Here is a 14,447-nt window from a genome sequence, read left to right as displayed (position 1 = left end):
ATGCATATCATCAATCAAAAAGCACTTCTCACTAATTATTTACACTAGAATCATTATTTGTTCAAGCAATAAAGACTACTTTATTACGAGTTGTCGATGTAGAAAATTTCTAATTATTGATGCATATGAAGTTCACAATGCATGCACGAACGATTAGATTAACTCTCATTTGATGCATGTAAAGCTCATAATACATGAACATTCAGATTTAACTTATGACCGACTGAGGCTACCAAAATATTTATTCTCAGATAATATATAGACAAGGGCCACATTGAAAGGAGTAGGTTAAGCTTGAAAATTATTGTTAGGGGCCTAGGATTCTCCCCTTTGGAAGAATTTAACCACCAACTGATTCCATAAGCTACCGTGTACGTTCCAATCTGGGCCAGTCAAACAAATGGATAGAATGGATGCGTATGCTACGGATATATAATGATTACAAGTTGTCAACAACTATAACATCCTAGGTCACCTGAATAGTAAACATCACATTCCACAGTTCCATCAACTATGTAGCTTTACAGTTTGGCAAATTGAAATAATAACTCAAATTTAATTCGAGTTGAAATTAAAGGCTGATAATTCGGTAATTTTTCCCCCGATGCTAATTTTGGTTAGTTGGGTAGAAAAATTGATTTTTTTTTTTTTTTTTGGTTGGAGAGAAGGGCGATAGAATTTTTATTGAAGGACGAGTAACTAGTAAAAAAACCGAGTTTAGTAAAATCTAAACAACTCAGTAGTATGTGATGTGGCCAGCTGATACATGGTAAGGGTGTTTTCCAAAGCTGCTAGAAAGTGAGAAATGGGAACATTAAGTTATATATAACAATGCCTTTTACTCACAAATTTCAGTTTATTTTTGGAATTAATGCAGATCCGCAAAACTGTTTCAGGATTTACCATTTTGATCTGCCAAAAAAAAAAAATTACAAAAGATTTCACTCCTCCAAACTTCGGGAAACAAAACAATAAGAAGAAGCCCAGTCATCCAATGCCACTAAAGGAAGGAAATCCAAAGTTGCTCAACCTTCCATATCTCCAAAATTCCAAGCCCACAAGGGCATGGTTTGAGCTGTTGAGTATTCTGAACACAGTTAACAAACCTCATACGCCACAGCTGAAAGAACTGCTGCTGATCAAGAACCACCTGTGGGTCCACTACTGGTTTTGCTAATGACCCCCTTCCCAAAATACTCAGCGATCACAGAAAAACCATCCTTCGAACTTTTAACTTGCTGGAAGAACCGATCCTGATCTTTGGAGTTCTGCTCTAAACTTCTTTTCGTTTCTAGCACAGATTTGTATTCCGGAGCACATACAGGACATTCTTTCTCATTATCGCCGAGGCATCGCTGATGGAATGAGTGGATACACATAAAATGCACAGCTGGGAGATCAAGAGTGAAAGTACATGCAGTGCACTTGCTGAGCTGAAAAATTCTAGCATTTGTCCTAAGATCCTGAATTTCTTTTCTCATTGCCGATGTGGTTTCCTGAAGAATTAAAGGGTTCATTAGATAATCTCTCACACATGCACACACGAAACAACCACACAATAGTTTGAATTGAAACCTAAAATGGTGTTAAGTGTTTTTTTTTTTGCAGATGATTTATTTTTGGTCCAATACACACACACACACACATGTATATTCTCATCAGAAATCAGGAAGAGTACCATCATGCCTGTCCCGTATTGATTACTTTAGCTGAAGATATCTTTCATGAGAAAGACTCAGCTTCACCTACTCATGTAATATAGATAAAAGAACTATGACATGCCAAACAGGCCTGATCATTTCCCTTGTTTAGACTGAAGTGTTTGTTAAAGTTCTTTGGATTATTTTCTCACTTGCTAAATAATATGCCAATTTCTTTCAAAGAAACGCTTTCACTGGTCAAGAAAATGTTGAATTGTCCAAAATCTAGATTTTCAGTTCAATGTCTAACAAAAAAAAACAAAAAAACAAAAAATAGAAGTCAGTTCAATGTAACCCTATCCAAGAACCCTGAAGATGATCCCTAGATTTTATTTTTTCCGTGATGCACTTATCTCATAGCTATTTGAAACACTTCTGTTTTTTTTTTCCCTTATTGTTCATGCCATTTTAAACCTAACTAGATAGTCATGCAAACTTATTTGAAACATTCTGCTTTGACAAGATCACAATCATGTCATTACAAAAGTTTCCAAGGAAGACTTCAAGAAGGAACAAAGAATGTTAACCAACTTTTACTGGAGGCCAGTGAAATGAAAAAAGAGGTATAATAAACAAGTTAACAATGACAGCTGCAAAAAATAAGCACTAACCTGATACTTGTCAATAGCTCGACGGTGTGAAATGAAAGAAGAGGTATAATAAACAAGTTAACAATGACAGCTGCAAAAAATAAGCACTAACCTGATACTTGTCAATAGCTCGACGGTCCTCTTCGATCAACTTTGATTCTTGTTCAAGCTTTCGAGCAATGTAATCCTTAATGACAGAGAGTGTGAGACATGGATTTCTGGACAGTGTTTGAAGAACAATAATAGGAGGCAAGATGTCATCCCTTTCTATATATGTCAAAACTTCCTTCACTTCCTTGGAGCAATCTTCTCCAAGTTCACCAAAATATTTTAGCAGATCTGCCCACAGACTTGGGTCCCCACCCTTACCTGAATCCCCTAGTCGTTTGCAGCATGCAATCAAACCCTCATGATCATGAGCTTGCATGTAGCAAGCAATCACCTCTTTATAGAGTTTCATTTTTTCATATAGATAGAGAAGGCCTTCCTTAAATTCATTCATTTCACAAAGGATTATGGCAAGATCAACATCATAAAGTGGATGTTCCAGCTCAGATGGCCATGCACTCTTAAGCAGTCGTAGCCCTTTCTCTTGCTTTTCCAGACGGTCCTTTTCCTTATTTGAATCTTTGCCATCAGCAATAAATTTCCCATTGGACCCTGATCTTGACGTTGCAGTTGCACCTGATCTAGCCCTGAGATTTAGATCTTCACCATTGCTAGCTTGTGATATTGATGAGAAGCTCAAGTCATTGGACAAGTACAACTCCAAGAGTGTGTTATGGATTTCTACTTGAGCAGGAGAGTCCTTCACCTTGTTGGTATACTTTTCAAGAAAATCCATAAGCGACGGCAGATGATGGATGAAGATGTTAAGAAAATCAACAGGAGATGGCAACATATTTAAGTATGCAACATTAGCGGCTCCTCTCTTGCCTGATTCTCCATCTTCAGTGCACAGCCTCATAAGTATCTCAATTGTCTCCACAGGCTTGTGCTCTACAAGAATCTTACCATACTCTTTCACTGTCACTCCAGCTTGGCTTGGTTCAAGGCTTGAAATATATTGCAAGGCTTCCTCATATCGGCCAAGGTCTTCAAGTAAGATCTTTAAGTACCATTCGTGCTTCCCTGCCTTTTTAGCAACATACATTGCATGCTCATGGTAGTTGGTCGCACGGCAGACTCTTATTGCAGTCTCCACATCAAACTTATGTTCTCCAACACCATCCTCACTTTTAATGAACACATTCAGCTTGTCAACATCTTTCAATTTGGTGTAGCAATTCAGTAGAAGAGTGGTATGATCTTTAGAAGCAAGCCCCTTCTCATGCAATTTTTCCAAGTAATTTGTAAGGTTGTAGATTCTTTGTGCATCTAGAAACTTCTGTATCACATAAGAAGGCTCAAGGTGACCAATGGTATGGATGTACTGAGCCATTGCCTCATCATAATCTTGCTTGCTATACAGATGATCCCCATACTTTCTTAGCACTTCTGCAGTTGCGGCAGCATCCGCTTGCTGACTCTGAACAAGGTTGATGGCAACAGTATAAAGATTCTTCTTAAAGAGCATATCTAACTTGCTCTCCATATCCTTCTCCCCGATGCACAAAGCTGACTTGTCAGCCATTATAAGTATTATGTTTCCCCATTCACAAAGCATGTGAGAAACCTCTTTAACCACTAGGCTGTGGGCAATTAGACGGTTCTTCAGGTCGTAAATGTTGAAAGTATCGTTGCCATTTCTTTGATCTGCAATAACACACAGAAGGTATCCACGAAACCACCCCAAAAATTTCTTTTGTCCTTCAAAAGCCCAACAAGGGCCTCGCCCATCAACTTCATAAAAATACACAGCCTCAGGTCGACCAATTATCAACTCCTGATCAAAATAAATACATAAATAAAATGCTAAGATATACATGAAAATACACCAACGAAGATGAGGCTGGATTGCATACCGAGCGATCACTCATGGCAACACTGTTGGCATTACTTCCAATCTGATCTAGGGTTTGCCCCCTTGAAGTTTTATTCTGCAAGATGAACAAGCTCACAGAAGATGGAGTCACGGCAAACAACTGAAGGGCCTGACCATCCACTCTGAACCCCAGTCCCGTCACCGAGGACTGGCTCTTGTCAGATAGATTATCAACCTCAAGCTTGAACCTGGTGATACGTTCTCGTGCAATATCCCCTTTAATGCAGTAAATGCAACCATTATCTAAGCCAATAGCTATAAGCAGTATTGGAGGTGCTTCCTCTAGTACTAGAAACGACGTAATCTGCAGTAATAAGCCAAAACTAGACTCAAAACCCTATTGTTTCAATCGAATTCAATGTTTCACAAATTCCAATAATTGGGCACATGCACTACCTTTGCTTCAGGAAATTGGTTGGTGAATATCCTCAAGATCCCAATGCAATCAGGGCTCGTTGAGCTCGAGCTCGTGCCCTCCGACTGCATTCTATCCAGGTCGAAAACCTTAAGGCACATTGCCGATTGCTGCGGAGTAATTTGTTCATCTTCTCCGATTGTCACCAAATAGTTGCGTTGCTGATTTAATAATAACAGGAGAAAATCAACAAACGTGTCATCCCCTAAACAATTACTGAAAAAAAGAAACTAAACCTAACATCCAGAAATCAAAGTCCCAAATCCTTCTTTTTCTGTTTTCCAAACTTTCCGGAGAACCAAATACAAAATCACTAAATCAAGATAAAATGTTGTAAATGGAGGCTGACCTTGAGCTGCTGAAGGAAGAGTGCGGAGGAGGAGTGAGCTTGAAAGCCATAACTGAAGTTGAGGCCGCGGTCGAGGAAGCTCACGGTGCCGTCGTCGCAACCGATCACCACCTTCCCTCTGCCGCTCGAGCAACATTCGATCCTTCCGCTCACTTCCTCGGGAATCGAGCACTTTCCCGCCAATTTCTTTTCGAAGAACTCGAATTTCCTCCACTGGTACATTGCGAACTCTCTTGTTTACCAGTAATTGATAACCTCGCAGATCGGGCGGCTCTGATTTCAATTTTCAAGGGCTGAGATCGACGGCCAAAGCCAACTACTTGGCGTCAAAACCTCAGAAAGCCATTTCCTTTCTCTCTTTCTGAAAATCGTCTTCCTTCTCTGATAATTGGGTCGGGTTCTACGGCCGTTGCAGAAGAATGATTACAGTCGAAACGGTATTCCGGAATAAGCCAGAAAGCTATAAACGATGTCGTTTCATGGCCGTCGAGAGGCGAAGTTCTGATTCTTTGCTGATGTGGACTACTTTAAATTCTTTGCTGATGTGGACTACTTTAAGCTGTTGGATTACTTGAATGGTTGAGATTTTAAAATAAAAAAAAGCAGGAAAATGCAGAGATCCTTCAATTAGCTACCTTTTTTAGGAAACTTCTGGAACTTAAAACAGTTTTGTTTTTCTCTTCGTTTTTACGGTTGAAGTTTGTTTTTATCTAGGGTAAAAATGAATTTACAATTTGTCACTTGATCAGTTGATCTTTTGCAATCTCAGTTATTGGGCTTTCATGGGATACATATCTTTGAAGGCCCAATCTTCTACTCTCTATTTTCACACATGTAGTAAGGGGGAAAAAAAATTAAGTCTTCAGTTTGTTGGAGAAAGTCGCAATTTCATATCTTATGAACGATATTAAGGGCTCGTTTGGGATTGTTTTTCTAGAAAGTACTTCTGTTCCGTGCTTCTAACAAAAGCGGTTTTATTATAAAAATCTTGAATTTTCTTAAAAAATTAAAGTGCTTCGTGGAAAAGCATTTCTATGACCCAGAAGCGCTTCTAAATTTTTTTGCCAAACGTTGTTAGAAGTGCTTTTAGTTATCAAAAAGTGTTTTTAGCCATTCCAAAAGCACTCTTAAACATACCCTAAATTTCATTTGTGATGCGAGAATTTAAAGATGTATCTTTACAATCAACGCTCCGAATTCAAATTTTCCTCTCTCCATCTGATTTTTTTTTCTTCTATTGAAACATAAGTTTAGCATGTACAATTTTTCTTATGGTTAAAAAACAGAAATAAAATAAAATGAAGTGCATGAAATTGTCCTAAAAAGAGTTTAGAAAATGATTGAAGCCCTGCATGGGACATGATTGGGTTTTATTGACCCAGCATCACATGCACATGGTGTGGGCCTTGCCCTATTAGTAGACTCAGGTGATTGCTTGCATTTGACCAAGAAGCCCGACACTAGGTCAACAATTTGTTAGAGCCATGCATAGAGTTGGTTAAAAGTTATTGATGTACCTTCTTCTTATTCACAACTTTAAACTCGTTATATTTCAACTCGTGTTCTCGTTGTGTTTTCTCGACAACTAAACATTTTACAACAAAATCACACACACGTACCATATCCGAACATGATAACTCGGGTTGATTTTTTCATTTTCTCTTTTTTCACAAACAACAAGAGCGTTCTGTTTTACAAATCACGAACATGTTTCGTTTTCTATCTTGTCCATAGTTGTCACACCTTACACTACCACAAACCAAATATGCTACAACAAAATCATATCCAGATAAGATGGTAAAACCATATCAGATCAGATGGTAACATCAATTGTAAAAATGGATTTTTATGTGTGTTCAAACCTTGCAGCATCCTGATAAGGTTGCCCTCGAAATCTCCAGGGCTGCCACTCAATTGCTTGATGTTACCAATGGGGCCATGCCATGGCTAACAAGCCAAAACCATCAAACTCAGCCGCCACATATATGGAACACAGTAAAGTTCTAGCTAGGGTTGATCAAGTTGAGAGGAAGATACAGATAGATGGTAGTTGTTTTTGTTTGTGATCTGATGAAAAAGTGGGCCAAATTTTTCCTTTTTCCCTGCATAACTTTCAACACCCTTTTTGCCTCCCTGTGTTGTATTTGTGAACCACATGTTGCCTGGAAAAAAGAAGAAGCTAGAGATGATTAGTTGAACGCATGTGAAGAAACTATAATTTCTGCGTCTTTCCCTTTCTCTTTTTGCTTTTTAATTTTTGTACAAAATTTCTCCTTAACTTTTATAGAATACCAGGTGAAAAAAATAAATAAATCATAGACTTGTTTTTTTTTTTATATATAAATAAAAGCGATAGTCTAGACTATAAGAATATATGGATTTTCACATACACACTACCAACGTACTATCGGGGTTTAAACATGAAACCACTAGTTTGCATGTCAAAATCTTTTTCCACTAACCTAAACTCCGTCGGCAATCATAAACTTATTTTACGATTCAAATATATTTGAATTTATAACTTGGGTGATAAAATAGGTACCTCACATAAAACCAAAAAGTATTATAAGTAGGTGGATTATGGTGTTGTCGTGTTGGTATAATTATTTATGTAATTGTAACATTAAGGCTAATAAGTAAGTTGTAGACTTTAAATAATCAAGATGCCCATGATCTTAAAATTATTTAATTGGGATTTATTGGATTTGGATTAGAACAAGTGCCGAATAAAGCCAGAGGGACGTCAGCTTCGTTTCATTTATTTATGTTGGTTGATATAGACAAGGGTGTCCATATCACATTCCTCAATCATACTACTTGGTCACATATGTACTCATCATCTTCCCTTCCATAAATTAAAATCTTATTCTTAATCTTTCTTATTATTATAGTCAAGCGGCTATAATATTTTAAACTATTTTAAGTTACACACTGTTTTGATCAACTGATTGTGTTTTTGCTCTCTCCGTTCACATATCCTCAGTAATTATGACATCATATAGTGGAATGTTCTAAAATATAAATAGTATTTTGAAATAGAATAACAAGATTACTAAAAACTCAATTAGGCCACTTAATCAACAGAAAGCTCCTCTTCTACCGGAGAAAAATAACCTCCCAAGCATTTTTGAATTTGTGAATCTAGATTAGACTCACAGTATCACATTTGTTAAATTTGTTCACGTGTATATTTTCCTTTTGAATAGGTCACTACGAAGCGATCAACAAAAAATTTTGTCCCTAAATTACCCCTACCCTTTCTTTTATTACCCAACTTATTTTTTTATTTTTTCCTAATTTTCATCAATGTGTTCTAGTATATTACCCCTCCTAAGTGGTGCACATGTTTTTTCTTTTATTTTTTTAAAAAACCAACGTGAAATAAAAAAATACAAATTGTGTTTTGTGCTCATTAAAATACGAAGCTAATCATCTACTAATCCAAAGTACAATTACGAATTCATTATTATTTGTATTTTTTAAAGAAAAAGAAAAGGGAAAAATGCAACCACCAATCACGGAGTAGTGAACTGAGCCCTTTAAATCAGGGACCCACAGACCGCCAACTAGGATTGGTGGGTACGGATGATGACGACGTAGGTCCCACGTTAACTTTAATAACCTAAAGTGCACCACAGTTATTTTTATCCACAAAAAAAAAAAGGAAAACAAACTGTATCTCGCTGCAACCTGCCACGTGTCGAGCATGCAGATGGCAGATTATATTTTCGCACCCCAAACCCCAACGTGAAGATGAAATCCAAACCGCTCATCCTGCCCGTGTGGGCCCATCGACCTCTGCACGTCAGCCACGTACTGTATAGACAAGACAACAAGACAGGCTGAACCCACATAGGACACATAGGTATTTCCGAATTCTTATATATTTTTATTATAAAAAATAAATAAATTTGTTAGGAAAACAAAAAAAGAAGATAACTGGAAGGGAAGGACCATTTCAAAATAGGTGGAGGAGAAATTGGGAATTTTAGTTGGAGGCTGTTTCGAAAATCCAGGCTAATTTTCCATAAATTCCCGCAAATTTCTGTAACGACAAGTAGGACTACACCCTGTAATTTTTGAAATGAATATAATAATATTTAATTTATACAATTCAGCAAAACAGAGAAACCGGGACACATTAGGATAAGAGTGACAAGCAGTGAGAGAGAGTGTAGAGAGAGACAGAGTGGTGTGCTTTTTAATGTTATTAATTATTTTAATTTAAAAATAATAACAATTCAGTTTCAATTGAAAAAGAAAAAAAAGAATTTGTAATTTTTCATGTGATTTTTGAGGAGAGGAAGATGAGAGGGTGGTTTGTATATATTTGTAAGTGTGTGTTGATTTGAACTAAAGACAAGGCGCCCTCCCCCTAAAGCTCTATCCTTTCTGTCATTTTGCTTTTCGTTAAGAATGTGTCCTTTTTGGTTCAGAGAATTGGAATATAATAGGAGAAGAAGATAAAAATAGCGAAGAACACAGAAAGAGGGAGGAGAGAGAGGCAGAGGGAGGAAGAGAGTAAGCAATCAATCATGGTTATGGAGGAGCTTTGGGCCTTGGATTGGTTCCTTTGACTTTGTTTCATATTGAGGCTCTTAAAAGATTTGGTGGGTATGTCAGATCTTTTCTCATTAATGGTTCCATGCTGCCATTTCATGTTGTTTTTGCTTCATTTTGATGCTCAATTATGGCCAAAGTTTTGGTCTTTTGACTTGGGTATTTCTAGAGGTGTTCCATATCTGTGATATAAGAAATAAAAAAAATAGCTAGCAACTTAAATCCTGTGTTTTTGTGTCTCTCTTGCTTCAACTTCTGAGAACTAGTTCTCTCTCTCTCTCTCTCTCTCTCTCTCTCTCTCTCTCTCTCTGTGCTGTTCTTTTTGCTCTTTTCTTCATTTTATTCCTCAATTTCTTGATCCTGGACTAGTGTTTGTTCAGGAAAATGTTGTGGGTAAATGGTTGTGTTTTTCAAAAGATGTTGGTTTTCCCATGAGTTCTGTAATCGTTTCTTGTATTTAAGAAATGAAAAGGCTTTTTTCTTTTTTCTTATAAGGACAAAATTAAAATGTTTTGGTTCCCTTCTGGCTGGCAAGCATATGAACATATTTTATGTGACTGTTTATTGACAGTATGTTCTTCTTACTGTTTCCTATGGAAGAAGATGCCTTCCATGTTTCACTTGTCCTTCAAATCGGAAAATAATTCAGAAGCACTGTTTTTTGTTTTTTGTTTTTCCCCCAAAAGTTAACGCCTTCTCCTCCTTTTGCTTTTATTTATTTATTTAAAATTTAAAAATTTTATTAAAGTAGGTTAATATGATGCTGCTAATTAGAGAAATAAATGTCTCTTTTTCTGCTGAATTCCTTTTCCTTATGGCGTTGATGCTTCTGTTTTTGTGGTAATGATTTGCTGCTTTTGTTTGGTTATATCCATCTGCCACTTTTGTTTGAAAATTTCAACTTTAAATTTTGCCTGCAACTTGTTTCAGTAGGAGGAGCAGATACAGAAATTGATTATGCATGAACCAACAAGGTTTACTTTTTGGTGTTCTCACCCCAATTTTGTTTTCATTTATTTGGTAGTCTTTTAAATAGGCTTTGTTTATATACCAGAAGTAGCATTGCTGCTTGAAGATTATATGAATTTACTCATGGGTTTGTTTATCACTAGATCCACATAATTTTCTGGTTGTTGAGAAAGAAATTAATATCTTCCACCATATTAATGTTTTCTGGGACATAGTTGGATTAACAACTAACTTTCTATAAGTGTTAATTTGCATTGCTATTCCTACCTTTTATAATAATGTGTACCTTTGAATGTACTTGTCTTCTGCAGGGCTGCAATCTGAGATGGATTTTTCTGAGTCCACAAAAGTAGTGTACAATAGGATCCAGAAAATAGAGCCTGAAAATGTGTCTAAGATTATAGGGTATCTTCTGTTGCAAGACCATGGTGAGCGTGACATGATTCGACTGGCGTTCAGCCCTGATAATTTGATCCAGTCTTTGATTAACAAAGCAAAAACTGAGCTTGGGTTATGCAAACTGGCAGTGTCTGCTCCAATCTCACCTTCTCAGGTGAACCAAGTTCCTGTTTCAGACCCGCCTTTACAATTCACTCCATACACTCCTAATTTAACTCGACCAATTTCATCTCCCACACCTCTCGGAGCAGTGAATCCATTTAGGGATCCCCAACTGCCTGGTGATCAGCAACCACTGCAAAATGTAGAATTTGTTCCACCAGGGTACTCTGATTCAGCTATTGAAGATTATCGCCTCCAAAATCAGATGCAGTTTTTGCCCGACTTTTCAAGCAATTACTGCTATCATGAACCTGCATTGAGTGTGAGAACTAGTCGAAGGTCTCCAAGTTTGCCTGAGTTTCCTCTTAAGGTTTGCCATTACTTCAATAAGGGGTTCTGTAAGCATGGGAGCAACTGCAGGTACTTCCATGGCCATCCCATGGCAGAGAGCTTTTCTCACCCGAATTTGAATGAGCTTTCAAATGATGATCATGTTGTCTCTCCTGGCTCCCTTGAAAAGCTGGAGATTGAAATAATTGAGCTTTTGAAATCAAGAAGAGGGTTCCCAATATCAATTGCCTCATTGCCAATGATGTATTATGAGAAATATGGGAGGACTTTACAGGCTGAGGGATACCTTACAGAGAGCCAGAGACATGGTAAGGCTGGCTATAGCCTTACAAAGCTTCTTGCTCGATTGAAGAACAGTATTCGACTCCTTGACAGGTAACTCTTTGTTAATTGCTAAAGGTTTTTATGCATCATATGTTGCTTGCTAGAAGCGCTTGACTTGAGTTGTTATACAGGCCTCATGGACAGCACTCAGTCATATTGGCAGAAGATATCCCAAAATACTTAGAGTATGCTGGTGAGAAAACTGAACCTGGTGGAATTATTGCTGGTTCTCGACAGATTTATCTTACTTTTCCAGCTGAGAGTAATTTCACGGAGCAAGATGTTTCCAACTACTTCAAGTAAGGATGTTTAAGGCATTTCTTTTTTCTTCTCATAAGGAACTGTTATTGGAGTCATTTATCTCTTATTTGAATTTGCTTACACTTTGCTTATACTTTGACTCTTGGTCTACACAATTTTGATTTTTTGATCGTTATTTTGTAGCAAATATGGGCCGGTTCAAGATGTACGCATCCCATGTCAACAGAAGAGGATGTTTGGGTTTGTCACCTTTGTTTATGCAGAGACGGTCAGGCATATTTTGTCAAAAGGGAATCCCCATTTTGTATGTGGGGCCCGTGTTCTGGTGAAGCCTTACAGGGAAAAGTCCAGGCTTGTTGACAGGTAAAATTTTTCTATTTATTCAAAGTTGAAGTAACCTTATCATCTTTATTGTGCTTAGATTTGAGCAGTATTTGTCTTTCTCGACCCTTTTCTTTTTAATGCTATCTGGTTCATAAGCAAATAGTTATTGTCTGATATTTCCCACTATTTTTGTTTCCTACCATCATAGCACCCTTATTGTCGTTGGCAGTTCAAATGAGGAAAGGCCTTTACCTTATAATATTAACTAAAAGCACATATAACATAAAATTTGTTCTCTAAATGGAGTAATGCTGTCCACTAGAATTAATTAGTATGATGTTCATACCTTTGTCAACATCCTAGAATACTTATTGTCGGTTGTTGAACGTTGATTCTTGCTTCCATTTAATATTAGTCTGCTTTAGAGGATTGTTTTTCCTTTTGTGTTTTCCCTTAATCTCCGTCTAGAACTGACATGACTGCATGTTATGACATTATGGTATGAAGAAAGTCGTATTTGTAGAGAGTAGGGTGGATATCCCTTTCCTAGTTTCCTGCTTATGAATCTTTTGGAAATGTTTCTGAAAACATCTGAGAAGAACCTTTGATATCAATAAAACTGAAAATTCTCTTATTTATTATCTGAGAAGAACATTATGTTTTCCATTCCATCTCCTCTATGATTTTCAACTAGTATTTAAATTTCTGAAGTTTAAGCTATCCATCCAGGAAGTTTTCAGAGAAAATGCAGCATGCTATGTGCTACAATTCACATTTCATTGATGCGGATTCAGAGTTTCACTCAAGTAAGCAAATTTCAGATAAATGCAGTAATGATCTATTTTAGCCTTTTTGGGTCGTAAAATCACCTTTACCTAATTCACATTTATTTATCTGATTTACAGTGCCCAGAGTTTGTGAGAATGCAAGATTTTTAAGGAAGCAGTTCATGGAGGAAAATGAGCAAGCACTCGAACTTGAAAGAAGGCGTCTTTCGGAGATGCACTTAGCAGCTAAGCCCTTGTCCCATCGTTTCTATTATGGCTACCCTATGGATGAGTTCAAACATCCAGAAGGTATACAATGCAACTTTTCGGTTTCTTTTGCATAGCTTTTTTCTTGTTTCCTTTCAACGATTTCCTAGCTAATGTTTTTCCCTGATGTCACTGTAGCCCATGCAGAGCAAGCAGAAGTCCCATCTGCAAAGGAATTTACTTATTTGCTGGATGTTTTGAATAATGGTTCCACCAGTGAGGGCAAAATCAGACACAGAAACAGTAATTACAGTGACCAGGATAGGTATACCACAAATGCTTGTTCAGATTGAAGTCATTGTACTTTTACCAATTTTTTTCATCTGGGTTATTTTCTTAACCTCCCCATTTCTTTGATGCTTGGTTTCTTATACCATGCAGCAGCCAAGGAATTAACCTTCCAGAGAGCCCATTTGCGTCTCCAATAGTGAGTGGCATATCAACAGTTATGTAGGGATTCAAACAAACCATAATTATAGAGAGGTAGAGCACCGGATTCCTAGAATAAGACTAATTCGTGGTTTCGATACAACAGGACCTTCATATTCTTCTATTTTCATTTTATTTTACCTCAGCTTCATTGGTCTGTCAGCTAAGTAGAGTTCATACCAACTGAAGAATTGAGAAACAGTAGAAGAGATACTGTTCTTCCCCATGTTACACTGGGTGGAGGAGATTGCAAAGAAGAAAAGACACAAAAGCTAATATGTGACAGGTTTTTAAGCCCTTTAAATTACTTTTTTTTTTTTTTTAAAGAATGTAATCACAGAGGATGCAGCAAGTAAGAGGCCCTAGAGGGCTTGTGGGTTTTTAGAAGTGACTGAGATATAGTTTGCTTTAGTTGAAGAAGAGAGTAAGTAGCGGTAAAAATATGCAGTGTGCAGAGTAAAGAAGAAAAGGTGTAGAGATCTCTGCAACACTGAGAAACAAATTCCAATAATTTATACAAAGTTTCTGTTTACCTTAGTACATATTAAAGCCCTTGCACTATATGGATGATGAGCTTTATTTATACATCTCTTTTGTAATTTGTATGATTAGAAAAATTGTTCATTTTGTGCCCATGATTATGTTTGAAGATCATG

General features: G+C 37.1%; 2 protein-coding genes across 7 annotated transcripts; one reads left to right on the top strand and one right to left on the bottom strand.

The window, feature by feature from the left end:
- Nucleotides 1-799: 799 nt before the first annotated feature.
- On the bottom strand, nt 800-5,513 carry LOC117622207 (vacuolar protein-sorting-associated protein 11 homolog). The gene is made up of 5 exons (XM_034352797.1): nt 5,039-5,513; nt 4,671-4,850; nt 4,255-4,578; nt 2,403-4,175; nt 800-1,496 (listed from the first exon to the last, which is right to left on the bottom strand). Exons 1-5 carry the CDS (start codon nt 5,258-5,260, stop codon nt 1,140-1,142), a joined length of 2,856 nt encoding a protein of 951 aa, XP_034208688.1. The 5' UTR covers nt 5,261-5,513; the 3' UTR covers nt 800-1,139.
- Nucleotides 5,514-9,226: 3,713 nt separating this feature from the next.
- Nucleotides 9,227-14,340, top strand: LOC117622529 (zinc finger CCCH domain-containing protein 18). 6 transcript variants are annotated; one of them, XM_034353243.1, is made up of 9 exons: nt 9,227-9,648; nt 10,879-11,794; nt 11,875-12,042; nt 12,188-12,367; nt 13,058-13,134; nt 13,234-13,404; nt 13,501-13,627; nt 13,747-13,845; nt 13,955-14,340. In XM_034353243.1, exons 2-8 carry the CDS (start codon nt 10,893-10,895, stop codon nt 13,814-13,816), a joined length of 1,695 nt encoding a protein of 564 aa, XP_034209134.1. In that variant the 5' UTR covers nt 9,227-9,648; nt 10,879-10,892; the 3' UTR covers nt 13,817-13,845; nt 13,955-14,340. The 6 variants fall into 6 exon arrangements, with proteins under 6 accessions (XP_034209134.1, XP_034209133.1, XP_034209132.1 ...); XM_034353241.1 differs by having other exon boundaries at nt 9,228-9,648; nt 13,744-13,845; XM_034353240.1 differs by having other exon boundaries at nt 9,228-9,648; nt 13,744-13,845; nt 13,938-14,340.
- The last annotated feature ends 107 nt before the right edge of the window (nt 14,341-14,447 follow it).

This window comes from Prunus dulcis, chromosome 3 (genome assembly GCF_902201215.1).
Source record: "Prunus dulcis chromosome 3, ALMONDv2, whole genome shotgun sequence".
Classification (NCBI taxonomy): Eukaryota; Viridiplantae; Streptophyta; class Magnoliopsida; order Rosales; family Rosaceae; genus Prunus; species Prunus dulcis.
The sequence above is the reverse complement of the archived record's forward strand: the minus strand, read 5'-3'. Positions and strand labels throughout refer to the sequence as shown.

What these genes read in the sequence shown, in the direction of transcription:
- LOC117622207 (XM_034352797.1), bottom strand. Translation starts at nt 5,260, where the DNA reads ATGTACCAGTGGAGGAAATTCGAGTTCTTCGAAAAGAAATTGGCGGGA. An exon ending in TTGCCATGAGTGATCGCTCG is followed by an intron (nt 4,176 to 4,254) that starts GTATGCAATCCA and finishes TATTTTGATCAG; the next exon opens with GAGTTGATAATTGGTCGACC. An exon ending in GAGCTATTGACAAGTATCAG is followed by an intron (nt 1,497 to 2,402) that starts GTTAGTGCTTAT and finishes TTAATTCTTCAG; the next exon opens with GAAACCACATCGGCAATGAG.
- LOC117622529 (XM_034353241.1), top strand. Translation starts at nt 10,893, where the DNA reads ATGGATTTTTCTGAGTCCACAAAAGTAGTGTACAATAGGATCCAGAAA. An exon ending in AGTATTCGACTCCTTGACAG is followed by an intron (nt 11,795 to 11,874) that starts GTAACTCTTTGT and finishes GTTGTTATACAG; the next exon opens with GCCTCATGGACAGCACTCAG. An exon ending in GGATTCAGAGTTTCACTCAA is followed by an intron (nt 13,135 to 13,233) that starts GTAAGCAAATTT and finishes TCTGATTTACAG; the next exon opens with TGCCCAGAGTTTGTGAGAAT.